Source organism: Pisolithus orientalis, assembly GCF_024613125.1.
Source record: "Pisolithus orientalis strain OTSU chromosome Unknown F5J12scaffold_5, whole genome shotgun sequence".
Classification (NCBI taxonomy): Eukaryota; Fungi; Basidiomycota; class Agaricomycetes; order Boletales; family Pisolithaceae; genus Pisolithus; species Pisolithus orientalis.
The window spans coordinates 622,917-637,577 of NW_026260786.1; the positions used below are offsets into that span (position 1 = coordinate 622,917).

Genomic DNA, 14,661 nt, shown 5'->3' on the forward strand with positions numbered 1-14,661 from the left:
GAACCTATAAGATGGCGGTAATAAGCGTGCTCTACCGAGGTACCCATCACTTCTTCACAGGTCTTCTCCACCCTCCCCATGGTCACCTCAACGGATTTTGGCTTGTCTGCACTTGCCTTGGTGTCCCTCCTCGCATGTGGGATAGCAAGCTGTTGGCCAACTCGGAGAAAGCATACTCCATTCCCCCCTGGTCCTAAACCGCTCCCAATAGTGGGTAACATTTTGGGGATAAATCCGGGTGCACCATGGGTTTCATACACAGAGTGGGGGAAAACCTACGGTACCTTCCACCAAGCTTTCGTCGTAGGTATCCCCTGATCTTCCCCTACCAGGTGAATTGGTCTACTCTCGTATACTAAACCAAGAGATCATCATAATCAACTCAGAGGAGCTGGCAAGGGAGCTCCTCGAGCGACGTTCCAGCAATTATTCTGATCGTCCCGAAATTATCCGGATGACCAATGATTTGTGAGTTGTTCCTCGTGTAAACCCTGCTCTGAGACTGCAACAGACACTAATAACATAAAAAGCTTTGGATGGTCTTTCAACACGGTCATGATACCCTACAGCAACAGATGGCGACTTCACCGCCGCTTGTTCCACCAGGCATTTCGTGCCGAAGCAGCCCTTAGCTACCGACCGATGCAAATACGTAAAGCGCGGGAGTTGCTGGTGAATTTACTCGAGGCTCCAGTTGATTTCCCCGCGCATTTCAAAACGTTTGTCGACGCACAATTTCACAGCCTTGAAACTTAATAGAGTCGCTGCACAGATATTCTGCGTCTGTTATCATGTCGATTGTATACGGCTACGAGCCTGCACCTCGAGATGACCCGATCATTTCAATTGTCGAGAGAGCCGTGGATCTGGCTATAGAGTCCATCCGGCCCGAGGTTGCAGCGTTTTTGGGTTTGTTCCCCTTCGGTAAATTCCTTTCCCCTCGCTGGCAGTATTATTTTGCCTGAGAACTACCTCTAGTGCGTTACGTCCCCTCTTGGCTTCCGGGAGCCTCCTTCAAGCGAACAGCCTTGCGTTCTCAGAAGTATGCTGGCGACATGGTTGACGCACCTTTCCAATATGTGGAGAAGAGCATGGCAAGTATCATCGCTTTTTCATATGTTCGTGGCAGTGAACTATCCTAGGACGCAGGAACTGCGATCCCATCTATGGTTACTGACTCTTTGAGACGAGTTTCGACGGATGATGAAAAGTACTCCCAGGCAGTCAGAGAATCATCAGTGACAGCCTTTGCTGGTGAGACACTATCATTCTCCTATGTCCCCTTCCTAAGTACGTTAATATCTGTCAGCTGGCTCGGAGACGGTAAGTCGCTTGGTCTCGATTTGGTGGAATGCCTCTGAATCATTCCGGACAGACTGCGTCAACCTTGTTGGTATTCATCTTGGCTATGGTGCTCTACCCTGAAGTGCAGCAACGCGCTCAAGCTGAGCTAAACTCGGTTTTGGGTACTGATCGGCTCCCCGATTTTGAAGACCGGGCTTCCCTGCCCTACGTGGAAGCTGTTTACCGGGAGACTCTCAGGTGGTTCCCCACCGCACCGCTGGGTAAGTCGCTCCAGTCCGGCGCTGCAACATCACTAACTTGCCAACAAACCAGGTGTCCCGCACGCAACCACAAACGCCGACGTGTACAACGGCTACTTCATCCCGCAAGGTGTGTTGCCAGCAAACAGATCGTTGATTCTCCACCGGCTAAACTTTGGCCAGGTGCAACGATAATTACGAATACATGGTAGGTCCCTTCCCAGCTGACAAACCGCGATTTGCTTGACACTCTTCAGGGCCATGACACGTAACGAAGCCAAGTATCTGAGTCCAGAAGAGTTCTGTCCCGAGCGTTTCTTCACAGCTAGCGGCGAGCTTAACGACGATAATGTAAACTACGCGTTTGGAGCTGGGCGTAGGATATGCGCTGGGAAGTATATCGCAGACGCATCGGTCTGGTCAGCTATGGTCTCCATTTTAGCAACATTCAACATTACGAAATGCAAGGACGAGCAAGGTAACGAACTCCCCGTCAACCCCAAGTGGGTTGCTGGTGTCACCACGTATGTGTCCTGGCCTCACAACCGCAAACATCTAACGTTCTGGGTTCTCTAGTCGTCCTTACGACTTCCAATGTAACTTCGTCCCGAGGTTTTCCGGACTTACTGCTGAAAGACTGACGCAGATGTTCTGAAACCCTTGGATTCTTTCCTATCAAGTTATCTCACCCGCTTTCAATATGCCATTGCCTGGTCCTCGTTGGCTACCTGCTGCCGGGTCAGGGGTTGTAGTAATCCTGTTGTTTGTATGTAGTGTAAACACCACCCTGTAGCTTCTGACTGTGATGACTTCTGACGATCTCGACGAGCTCAATATGTTTTTGATAGTCCTCTGCGCACTACCGTACCGCTCAGAAATTATGCCGCTTATTTGAAGCCAGACAAAATACACCCTGGGTCGCTGCCTCTCCGCGTATTACCGGGAAAATATCATTCTCAGGAAAGTGTTTTGCGGAAGATTGTCTAGCCACGGTTGCCGGACAGTGAACTTCAAGTTCCTTTACTCGCTTTCAGGGCTTAGAACTTAGAACGCAACTCCCGATCAGCGTTGGTAGCTTATAAATTTAAGTAGTTCGAGACAACACTCTTACCAGGAGCACGCATATAACAGTATCTGCACGAAAAAAATGCCAGGAACAGTGGGGCGAGCAAACCAGTGCTACACTGATTTCCTGTGTTAAACGGCCTGCCAAATTCCTTAGAAACAAGCGATCAGTGACGTGGGAGTTGAGAATAAGATCAAGAGTCAAATCGCGATAATGACAAAGATCTCTCAAGGACGAAAACGCGCGCGGCATCTTACCAGGCGTAGCCACACAAAGCCTCGAGAAATGCATGGAAGGAAATGTACCTGGGGCATTCGCGATCTGTCCAGTTGCACCGCCGAAATTCACCGCAGTTATGGTTCCCGCTGCTCCAGGGGTCAAGGGGAACTCTCAGATGATGTTGCAGGGACAGTCAATCGTGGGAGTACTGAGACATAGCGATGGTGAGCACAGCGTGGTCCAGCCGTGGGAAAAATATCCGCACCTTGCGTGTCATGGGGACCACAGAACATCTCGTCCTCAGCACTCTTTGGAGGCAGAAGGTCTGAGCGAGTGCGATCCATCTGCAAGATCTTCGAAAGGCCGGAGTGGCGTGGAAAAGTGAGGCAGGAAGTCCAACATGGGTGGAGCGGCCCCGCCGCCTCGATCACGGAGAGCATCAGAACACTGCCTATGGGTACATACCAATCGAAGACCGCCACACATAGCAAGTGAAAGCAGCGGCCTGCCGCTCCGATCACGGGTTTCAGAAGAACATCACTACCCATGGGTACGTACCATTTGGAAGGTCGCCATACATAGCAAGTGAAACCCAGCGCATGGGGTCCTCTATATGGTGTCTTCGGGCGATTGAGCTCTTGGGAACCTATGGTCTACATAAGTCTAAAAAGGGTGAAACACACAGGAATCCTCCCAGTTGACCAAATACGTGTCAATAACGCGCTCCACGCGACGCGTTGCAGAATCATTCCAGTCGCACATACCAGCTCGAAAACCAGATCGTTGCACGTGTGCTACACCAGCAATGTTCCTAGCCGAGCAAGCCATAGCAGACGTTCCTTCAGCTCCAGGAAGATCAGTTCCGCTCACGGAATCATACACTCATCATGGACTTACACCTACTGCGCCTGGTCCATACATCCTGGGTGTAGACGAAGCAGGTCGAGGTCCCGTTCTCGGACCCCTCGTTTATGGTGTTGCTTACTGTCCACTTGCATGGAAGCCGGAGCTGGACAAACTTGGGTTTGCCGGTGAGCAAACGTCACTTAGAGCTTTCCCGGCTGCAACTCCGATCCTTTTACAGACTCCAAGACCTTGACTCCGTCAAAGAGAACAGAACTATTGGGCGTGCTTAACTCCGACCCGGAGAATCTGGGTTGGTCAGTGCGCGTAATTAGGTACAGGTTTTCCTCACTCTCCTACAGCAAGTTAATCAGCAACTCCTAGCCCCCAGGCAATATCCAGTGGTATGTTAAAGGCTCCTCCGACCAATTTGAACAAGCAATCACAAGATGCGACAATTCTACTCATCCGTGAAGTGCTCCAGCGGGGCATACAACTCTCAGAGGTGCACGCCACTCACCATTCTACATGTGACTTTCGACTAGGTCTCACATTATGTAGGTGTATGTTGATGCTTTAGGAACGACCACGACCTACGAGGCCTACTTGTCTTCGTTATTCCCGGAAATCCAGTTCACTGTCACCCAGAAAGCGGATTCGAAATTCAAGATTGTAGGCGCAGCCAGTGTTGCTGCAAAAGTGACCAGAGATGCATGCATAGAATCATGGACATTCGAAGAACCTCAGAACATGGCAGCCGATGAGAAAGTATTCAGCAGAAATTTTGGAAGCGGCTATCCGTCAGGTTGATTGGTATATGTTTATCTGGATCGCATGCTTACATCCATGCCTTAGATCCGAAGACACAAGAATGGATGAAGGATACACTCCACCCAACATTCGGCTTCCCTTCAATGGTACGATTCTCGTGGACGACAGTGAAGGTCCTGTTGGAGAAATCTGCACATCCCGTGAAATGGTACGTGAGCAAGGCGTTCCTGAACTTGAGGGTCCCAATAAATGAATCCAGGATTGATGAGGGGCAGGAGTCTTCTGTCGCTGCGTTTGGCAATGGCAGAGGTAGAGATAAAGACCGAACCATCGTCGCCAAAGATCTCTGTCTACACAGCGTTGGCATATTGTAATGTTTGGCGCGTCGCATTCATACAATCAGACTCACAGTCAGCGGGAAAATCCTTCCGGAAATAACCAGTTCTTGTCCACGGCGGTTGTGAAGGGCCACCGGGCATTCTACATTCATGTGATTTACAGTAGGATCAAACATCCTCAGTTGGTGATACCTAACATGATATTTCTTTGCTATTGCTACAGGCGCAAGTGAGCGGTGTCGGGAGCATCACTAATATAATGGCCCCTGGACTCTCAAAACTCTCCATGCCGAGCCAGAGCTTCCTGAGCACGTTTGTGTGCTTCACAGCTGACTGAGCACATGCGTCGGAGGAACGAAAGAAACAGTAGCTAACCTTCGTGTTTAGCACGCTGTTTGTCAAGCTCGTCCATTCCTTTTGTCTTGGCAATACGATCAATGAACCCGCCGGTCAGAGCTGCCCTGCATGCTATAGATTAGGGAGGAGCAGGATTTAGGTATCCAACAGCGTACAAGAGCTCGACTGCCTTCTGATGGTTGACTGGTTTACTGTTCTTTGCAGCATGGTGCTCGTAGGCCTTTGCTGCCTGTGATGGATGTGGTCAACCGAACGCCGTCTATCGTGTTGTCCCATACTTTGTACGACGCAGCGGCGGCGATGAGCTCGTGAGAGAGCTTAGCTGTGTGGCCACCCCCGCTGGTTGGCTTGTGCGCAGCTGCTTCCGCTGAATCTTCCTTGAACCACATGCCTATTGCGCTGAAATTAAGAGGTATACCTGGTTGGATTCTATTGGTTCAGCAGGGTGCCAAACCCTGGGGGTTTATAGTCTTCCTGTGCGCCTGGCATGAGTGAAAAGCTATGAGTTCCACAGAGCGTGGCGCAGCATGGCCGATGATATCATACTTTCCCCTGACGCACTCTAGTGGCACCCACTACTCCCAGAACACTGCTCCTCGTCACACCTTCTGATAGGGAAGTTGCCTACGAGGGGTCCAACCACGTGTTCGTGCGACAACTTGAATCCAAGACTTGAAGCCCGTAGCTAACACAGTTCTTATCAGAAATAGGAGAAAGGTGTATGCCCCAACGTGTCTATGTAATCATACTAGCATTGCACCTGAGTCAGTTAATTATAGGGGTGATTAGCTTCAACAAAATTGCCATGTTCAACCAGTCTCACCCTGAAGTACAAGAGCATCACCAAGAAGTTCAGGAGATTGAACATGATGTATGAGCTGAAATTATACAGATATGTAGGGATGTAAGTTGCAATCTCACCTGTTGAATTGCATGTTTGACTAGACATGCTTTATGATCAGATGATAACTCTTTTAGAGCAACTATGGCAGAACATTTAATGTCAACAGCATTGAGACAGGGGCAGAAGAAGTCACTGGTACCACTGAAACTGGAGTGTGAGTTTGCCTTGTACTGCTTTCTTGGAACCAAGTGCAAGTCCTAACTTTGGTCCAGGAGGGAACAGGCCGGCCAGAAACAATGGGTATGTTTCTGCCTGTTAGTGGCAGTCATCTGGAACTCACCACAGTAGGGGTGAGCACACTCAGGACAAATCACAACAAGACAGAACATGGACAGGCATGTGGGATTGAACAACCAAGCATACTCTCTGATGCAAGATGATGGAGAGAGAAAGAAAGAGGAAAAAGAAGATATTGTCCATGATGCAGACAGCACCAGTATATATATCCCCAGTGTCCAAACAACACAACACAGCAGGGATCTGCTGTCACACACCAAAGGTGTTGTGGACATGGTTACAGCTGACTCTGCCTAACTCATCAACAAGTTGCACACAATGCCCATGCCATGCAGACAAAGACTAAAGGCCTCATGCATAGAAAGACTGCTGGACATGAGCAGTCATCCTTTGCACAAGAATGAGTTGTCAGTGCTAAAGAGAAAAGAGGAAGCAAGTTAAGTGCATGTTAAAGGTTTTTAGCACCTGTGCTACAGCATTCTGGTTTTTGTCATATCTCCACCATTTCCAAAGATATCAACTCCATTCTCACACTTGCTTAAAGTGCTCAGCCACATGATTCTGCCTTCCAAATTTGGAGAGGATCCTTGCACACTATGCATTTCTACAGCACTCCATCCATCAGATGCTCATTTCACTGAGTCCATCAGTAATGGCCACCTCTTCATTGATCATCTTGCTTGTCTCATTTTCCAGAGACAGTGGCTATGTATATCTACCAGGTGTTCCCACCAGCTTCTGTCCTGAAGCCCCCTGGTTCATTCCATCATTGTCAGCCCTGTCCCATCCCATGCAGCTTGGTTCAGTGTGTTCTCCATTGTCAGTATGACTTCCATGTTGGGACATAAAGTGCCCCTGTGGTACTTGACCACTGTGCAATGTTTTGGCTGCTTACATAAGCTGAAATAGTGCACATACTTGTAGTATTTCCTACTAGTATTCCCTCAGTAGTTTGTTCACTACTGAGGGTAAGTCCATTCATATTACAAGTATTCTACCATACTGACATCCTGTAGTAGCCTACAGGTATATCTAATATATCAGTAGTTTGTTCACTACTGAGGTAGCCTACAGATATTTCTACAGGTTATGAGCCCTGCCTAGCATGGTGAAAATTTTCATATAGGCAAGACCTTGACTTGTAGAGACTTGAAGTCTCATACAGAAAGTACAACTACTCAAATCTTCTCTACTACTCTCAAAGCTACTGGAATCTATATTATGGACATACCCAAGCTCATGCACAATGGCCACAACTGGAACCACTATGGGGAGTGTGTTCTGCAGGCAGTTGATGAAGAAGGCTTGATGGGGTTCCTAAGAGCCCTGTTCAGAATGCCAGTTGAAAATTTTTGAAAAAAAAAAGATACAGAAAATTTCTCTCACTGGTGTCAGGTGACATAGGTTGTGGGAACATGATTAGGTAACCTTGTCCTGTTTGTCACTCCCCTGGGAGTCCTATGCAGTGAGCCACCTGACATGTCTGATTCATCCAGGCAATGGATCTAGGCAATCTCTTTGCTTGAGTGGCCCAGTGGATCCTACCATTCTGCAGAATGCTGGTAAAAGACCTACCCATGCACAAAGCTGTCTCTGGAACATGGAGGAGGAGATTGCTTCTCCTTGAATTCTTACTTGAGTCTTTGCCTCATGCCAGCAATGGAGGGTTCAAGGACACAGTTTTCAAGGCAGCAGTGGCTCATTTGAGAGCCAAGTTTCCAGTGTACAAAGGTGCACCAAAGCATACATCAGCATGCAAAAGCAAGTACCATGGAGATGTGAGTAGCATCTTATTATTATCTTGCTGTCTGATGTCTTTGTAGCTCAAAAGGATGTATGCTCTTGTGAATGATCTCAGGAGTGCATCAGGTTGGACTTGGTTGGATGAGCATGGTTGTGGAATTACAGATGACAATGATCCTCAGTGGCTTGCATGGGTGCAGGTATTGATTGCTCTTATCTACCTGTGATCACACATGCTTACCATAATTGTAGGCTAATCGCAAAGTAGAGAAGTTCAAGAACACTGGGTGGCCTCACCTCCATCTCATGGACCAGCTCTTGCCTGGAACAGAGAAGGGCAAATATGTCATCCATCCTCCAAGGGGAAAATCCAAGAAAAAAACAGATACACTGGCCCCCAGCACCCAGTCAACTTCCAATCAGGTGGCATCAACTTCACTTTCTCCCTTTGTCATTTCTCAAACTCCCAACACACCAGCATCAAGTTCCCCCACCCCCTTGCTGTTACATCTCACCCCTATTTTTCCTTTTCCTTGTTCACATTTGTCTTATTTTGATCTGATGGACTACTTTTCCTTTTTGAGCCATCTTCTCATTGATCTGACAGCTCTCTATTTCTGCCACTAGTGTTATGTGCTCATTACATGCTTAGAATATGTGTCATCATTGTTCAACCAATGGCATAGTTACCTTGATACATGTGGACACCTCATGGTCCATCCTTTGTACAGTATTTAGTCTGTCAGCTCAAGTCCTGGAAACCCAGACTTGAGCTGCTCAATCATATGCAGTGTTCTCTCAGAACTTCACCCTCAGTGTCCCTAACCTGGACCACTCTTACCAGCATTGCCCAAATCCTCTGTCATTTACAGAGGTTACTGCAGCCATTGCTCAGTAGAAACCCATAGACTGCATTTGAGCTCTCCCTACATCTTGACTTTGGTTGAGTGTAACAAAAGCTCAAGTCTACCAGCCTTTGGCTGAATTGGTCACTGATTAGTGCACCACCACAAACCCCCAAAACAATCAATGTTGGGTGCCATTGTGACCCACTTGTGAAGAATCATCATCTGATGAAGAACAGGAGAGCACTGTCACTGACACCTCCTCCAACAAACCTGAACAACTGGATAGAGGATTCACTTCTGGTATCCTCTCGAACCTCTTTACTCAGTCCCTTGCCACACTCAGTACTCCCATCCCACCAGTACCTGCCACCACCTTCCCCACACCCCCACCTCTACCACTGACTATGATGTCCAGTTCATTGTCAAAGGCAATGGTCAGTGCTATTGCCACCAAAGCCACCAAATTGAAGATTGGTGCCCCATCTGATTTTGATGGCAACCAGAAGAATGCCATGAGTTGGCTGTACTTCATACAGACTTATCTCTTGGTAAATGAAGAAATTTATGACAGTGACACCAAGAAGGTTGTCTATGCCTTGTTGTATATGAAGAAAGGAGTTGCTCATTCCTGGGCAGCTACCTTCCAGAAAACTTCTCTGGAAAAGAACCCCCTGAGTTTCAGCACCTTTGCTGATTTTACAAAAGACTTCAAAAGTTCTTTCACATCCTCCAACACTGCTGGTGCTGTGATCACCAAGCTATGCACTATGAAATAAAAAGAATCAGTGGAACAATATGTCACTGATTTCTGAACTGCTGCTGCCAACTCAACCATCATGGAAGATGCTGTGTTGATCAAGTTCTTCTTGCAAGGACTCAAACCCTTCATCACAAACCAAATCCATATGATGGAAACCACTCCCACCAAGATTACTGAGTGGTACACACAAGCCCAGAAGTTTGATGCAAAGTGGAGGAAGGTGAATGAACTTTCTGGAAAGAAAGAAAAGAGGATGTTCCACCCCAAGAACAACCTTGCTGAAGAAAAAGATCCTAACACTATGGACATGGATGGAGTGAGACCCTCCAAAGAAGAAAGAAATTGCCACATCAAGGAAGGAAGATGTTTTGAATGCAGCAACAAAGGACATCTCTCTCAAGAGTGTCCCAACAAGGGGAAAAACCCCCAGAAAAAGGTGAAGAAAATCCACAAAGTTGTAGAAATTGAAGAAAGGGATGATGAAGAAAAAATTGCTGCCCCATCCATCACTCTGGTAAACATTGCTAGAGCACTTGGGAAGGATTTTTAGAAGGGAACTCTGCATTGATGCCAGACATTCCCAAAACTAAGGACAGTTTGATTTCTGTTGTGCCTGTACTAGTATCTTCTACCCCAGATCATACTATGCAAATTCCCATCACCCTCTACACATCAGAAAGAACTGAAAAAGTCATCAAAATCACCACACTGGTCGACTCTGGTGCAGAAATTTCTTGTATCAACTGGGGATTTGTGCAAAAACATTGAATCCCTACTCAATGACTTGCTGAACCCATCCTTGCTAAAAACACAGATGGAACCCTGAACTCCAAGGGAAAAATCCTATTCTCCACTACTCTCTATTTCAAGGTTGAAGGGATCATCCATCAAACCTTCTTCCATGTCATTAATTGTGGGATGGAGAGTGTCATCCTAGGTCTCCCTTGGCTTCAAGAAAACAACCCTGTCATCAAATGGAGAATGGGAACCCTCTCCATCAATGAAAAGACCAACAGGTCAAAAGAGTTGAAATGCAACATCTCTTCTGTTGCAGTTGAAGAACCCATCATGAATCTTGTGTCCCCCATGGAAAAGAAGGGGATAAACAAGTTCATGGATTATGAAGAACCAGAAGATGAAACCATCTGTGCACACTTCATGATGTCAGTTGGAAAACTTGTAGAAGAAGCAAAGAAGATTAATCCAAACAATAGTCTTCTTTGAAAAATCATTATGGCCACTGAACTGGCCCAGGAAGAACACAAGAAAAAACCAAAAGCTGTCCTCCCTGAGGACTATAAAGAATTTGCTTTGGTTTTCAAGAAACCCTCTGATGGAGTCCTCCCTCTGTCATGACCTTATGATCATGCCATTAACCTTGCTGAGGACTTCATCCCAAAAGTGGCTAAAGAATACCCACTCTCTCCTTCAGAAAGAGAGTCTGTGGAAAAGTTCATCAAAGAAAACCTCCAAGAAGGAAAGATCTGCCACTCTAAGTCCCCCCAAGTGGCACCCTTCTTCTTTGTAGGAAAGAAAGATGGCTCCCTTTGTCCCTGCCAAGACTACTGATATCTGAACAAGAATACTGTGAAGGATGCCTATCCCCTTCCCCTCATTTCAGATCTCATCGATAAACTCAAGGGAGCATCTATCTTCACAAAGATGGATGTGCAATTGGACTATAACAATGTCTGCATCAAAGAAGGCAACTAATGGAAAGCTGCATTCATCATGCACAAAGGACTCTTTGAACTGACCATCATGTTCTTTGGGTTGTGCAATTCCCCTGCCACCTTCCAGCACTTCATGAATGACTCTTTCTGGGATATGATTGCTGAAGGATGGTTGGTTGTTTATATGGATGATCTCCTCATCTTCTCCACTGACCCTGAGGAACATAAATGTAGAACTCATTGAGTTCTTGAATGAATGAGGGAGTTGTCCCTTCCTCTCAAGTTAGAAAAATGTCATTTTGATCTGACCAAGGTTGAATACCTGGGAATGATCATCAAAGAAAACACTGTTGCCATGGACCCCATCAAAGTCCAAGGCATCACTGAATGGCCTGTCCTGAAGAAGGTCAAAGATGTGCAATCCTTCCTTGGATTTGCAAACTTCTATAGGAGATTTGTCCCATACTATTCAGACATTGCCCAACCCCTGATTGACCTCACCAAGAAAACAGTTACTTGGGAATGGTCAAAGAAGTGCCAAATGGCCTTTGACATCCTAAAATGAGTCTTCATGGCACAACCAACCCTCTGAATGCCTGATACTTCTTGGCCATTCACAATAACCACTGATGTGTCCAAGTATGCAACTGGAGGCATTCTCCTTCAGGAAAACTCAAACGGCCAGTGGCAACCCTGCACCTTTATCTCCCAGTCATTTAACCCTGCTGAATGAAACTATGACATCTACAATAGAGAACTGTTGGGGGTTATTCACAGATTGAAGTCCTGGAGACACTATCTCCATGGATCACCATTCCTGGTCAAGGTGTTCACTGACCACAAAAACTTGACTTATTTCAAAGCACCACAAAACCTGAATCATTGCCAGGCATGCTGGCTACTTGATCTTGCAGACTTTGATCTGCAACTAGAACACATCCCAGGCAAAGACCTGGCTGCCCCTGACACACACTCTCGCTGACCAGATCACATTCCTGATGATGATGAAGACAACAAAGGAGTTACCCTCCTGCCACAAACACTGTTTGTTAATCTCATTGACATGAACCTCACCCAAAAGGTCACATCCTCCTCTATGAAAGACCATGTGGTCCAAATGGCACTTCATGCCATAGAAAATGATGACATGCCACTTCTGTTCAAATCCCATCTCTCTGATGTGAGTCAAAGTGTGGTTCAGTGGTGAAAACCAACCAAAACCAACACAAAAGACAAAAAGAGCAAGTGGTGGTGTGCCTATGCAGTACCTAGATGGTAGAACCTGTTCTTTGGGAGGGTTTTTGCAAGCTACAACACTCAAAGACAAGTGCTGAGGGTTGGGGGTGCTCCTGATGAAGAAGGAGCAGGAATGCAAGAGAATGTGATAGGGTAGACTGCTGTCAGCCTACAGAAGGATGGATGATGACTTAATTTGATGTCCTAAGCTGCACTGAGCTCAGGGAGGGCTTGGAGTGAAGTATATTGATGATAGACAAGGATAAGTGAAGTAGATGACAGTTAGACTCTTAATAAAGTCTCAACTATCAAAGCTGCTGAATGAATTACTGAGTGATGATAAAATGCGAGCAAGAGGGGCTCTCTGATATCTTCTTTTTTTGCTATCTAACTACAATGATTTATATACAGTACAGGGGTGTTGCCCTTGGAAAACAAGGTGCAAACACTTGGTAAGTGATTGGCAACCAATGAGTAAGGAATGTAAGCGATGGGTAATCGTCTTGGAAAGCATTGGTAAGCATTGGTAAGGATTAGCAAGCCAAAAAGCAAGGAATCAGTAAGCAAAGTCAAAAGATTGGTAAGTATTGGCAATAGGTGAGTCAAAGACAGTCAGAACGTCAAAGTATGAGTCAAGTGATGTCAGGAACTGGGAAAGCACACTGGAATCACATTAGGGGGAGGCTGTGCATGTCACATCTCAAAGAGATTGCTTCTAGGCCAAGGTGGGATGACAGAGGGGCAACACTGAGCTAATGCTGATACAGTACATCCAAAAGTGGACAGGGTGAGTCAGATGTCAACAGGGGTCAAGCTTTGGGGGTCTGTGGGGTGATGGGAGCATAGGGGATCACAACTTTCCCCCCCAAACCATCCTCTTAGTGAAGCAAATAAAAACTTCATGAATGAGGCTCTGTTGGAAGAGAGGATGAATGGGGAGTGTCTTCTGCTGTATCTTGCAACAAGGAGGCAAGATGTGCATCATACTCATCATGGATGTGATCAGGGAGAGTGGGGAACAGTAGATTATACTGTAGCTGTCACAATCTTGGAAGAATGATGGATGAGACTGGTATGAAGACATTGCAGGGAGCAGGGAGGAAGGATCCATATGCTTCTTGGACTGGAGAGACTGAAACAACCACATAAGACCTTTCCAAGCAAATGACAGACCTGAGGCAACCAAAGAACGTCCTCCTAGAGGTCATACTGACAAAAAGAACATGCTGTCCAAGTTGGATGGGCTGAGAGGGCACAGACAAGGGTGGGATGTACCAGGATGCTTCAGGACAGAAGCTGGTAGGAACTCCTGGTAGATATATGTAGCCATGGTCCCTAGCAAAGGGGACAAGTGAAATGATTGATGTAGAGGCAGCCATATCAGAAGAATTTAGCAAAATGAGCATCTTTTGGAGGGAGTGCTGTAGAAACATGTGGAGTGTGCAAATCCTTTCCAATTTTGGAAGGTAAGATCATGTGGCTGAGCACTACAAGCAAGTGTGGGAATGGTCTCTGTATCTGCAGAAACAGTGGAGATATGGATATGTTGAAAACTGGAATGCTGTACATGGGCACTTAAGAATTTTAGCCAGCACTTAACTCACTCCCTTTCTTTTTCTCTGGCACTGATGACTTGTTCTTGTGTGAGGGATGACTGCTGACATTCCTGGCTGTCCTTCTTCACATGAGGGCTATGGTCTTCATCTCCATTCATCAGCTGTATCCATGTCCACCTCACCAAACACCTTTGGTGTGTGACACCAATTGGAGATTTGATAACAGAGTGTTACTTTATAAGGATAGGGTTTACATCCTGGATGATCCATCCCTTCGTTGAACTTTGGTGTCCAATCACCATGATCATCCCTCTGCTGGACACCCTGGTGTCCTGAAACCTGACAGCTTGTCTTGTCCAAGTTCTGGTGGCCTGGACTTGCCTCTTTCATCTGGAGGTACATTGAAGGCTGTGCTACTTGCCAGCACAATAAGGTCAACACCCACCTGACAACACCACCCCTTATCCCTATCCCCTCAACCTTGACCCATCCCTTCCAACAGATCTCTTGTGATCTGGTCACAGATCTTCCCCTTTCTAAGGGATACAACTCTCTTTTGGTCATGG

The 14,661-nt window shown here is 46.6% G+C and overlaps 3 protein-coding genes across 3 annotated transcripts; 2 read left to right on the top strand and 1 right to left on the bottom strand.

The window, feature by feature from the left end:
- Positions 1-78: 78 nt before the first annotated feature.
- On the top strand, positions 79-2,199 carry F5J12DRAFT_715615 (cytochrome P450; the record flags this gene model as incomplete). Its single annotated transcript, XM_051740966.1, has 12 exons — positions 79-280; positions 333-468; positions 531-719; positions 773-924; positions 979-1,098; positions 1,150-1,254; positions 1,310-1,323; positions 1,376-1,565; positions 1,618-1,674; positions 1,728-1,752; positions 1,802-2,074; positions 2,121-2,199. 12 exons carry the CDS (start codon positions 79-81, stop codon positions 2,197-2,199), a joined length of 1,542 nt encoding a protein of 513 aa, XP_051603024.1.
- Positions 2,200-3,550: 1,351 nt separating this feature from the next.
- F5J12DRAFT_764204 (ribonuclease H-like domain-containing protein) lies at positions 3,551-5,048 on the top strand. Its single transcript, XM_051742165.1, has 7 exons — positions 3,551-3,860; positions 3,914-4,007; positions 4,057-4,177; positions 4,234-4,477; positions 4,528-4,651; positions 4,703-4,933; positions 5,005-5,048. Exons 1-6 carry the CDS (start codon positions 3,635-3,637, stop codon positions 4,815-4,817), a joined length of 924 nt encoding a protein of 307 aa, XP_051603025.1. The 5' UTR covers positions 3,551-3,634; the 3' UTR covers positions 4,818-4,933; positions 5,005-5,048.
- A 7-nt stretch (positions 5,049-5,055) lies between these two features.
- On the bottom strand, positions 5,056-5,710 carry F5J12DRAFT_764208 (uncharacterized protein; the record flags this gene model as incomplete). Its single annotated transcript, XM_051742166.1, has 4 exons — positions 5,417-5,710; positions 5,294-5,367; positions 5,157-5,242; positions 5,056-5,102 (listed from the first exon to the last, which is right to left on the bottom strand). The coding sequence occupies exons 1-4, from the start codon at positions 5,525-5,527 to the stop codon at positions 5,056-5,058; spliced, it is 318 nt and encodes a 105-aa protein (XP_051603026.1). The 5' UTR covers positions 5,528-5,710.
- Positions 5,711-14,661: the final 8,951 nt, after the last annotated feature.

Bases quoted from the DNA above. Each gene is read 5' to 3' on its own strand.
- F5J12DRAFT_764204 (XM_051742165.1), top strand. From the start codon at position 3,635: ATGTTCCTAGCCGAGCAAGCCATAGCAGACGTTCCTTCAGCTCCAGGA. The intron at 4,178-4,233 runs GTGCACGCCACT...CACATTATGTAG, and splicing joins GGGGCATACAACTCTCAGAG to GTGTATGTTGATGCTTTAGG. The intron at 4,652-4,702 runs GTACGTGAGCAA...AAATGAATCCAG, and splicing joins TCTGCACATCCCGTGAAATG to GATTGATGAGGGGCAGGAGT.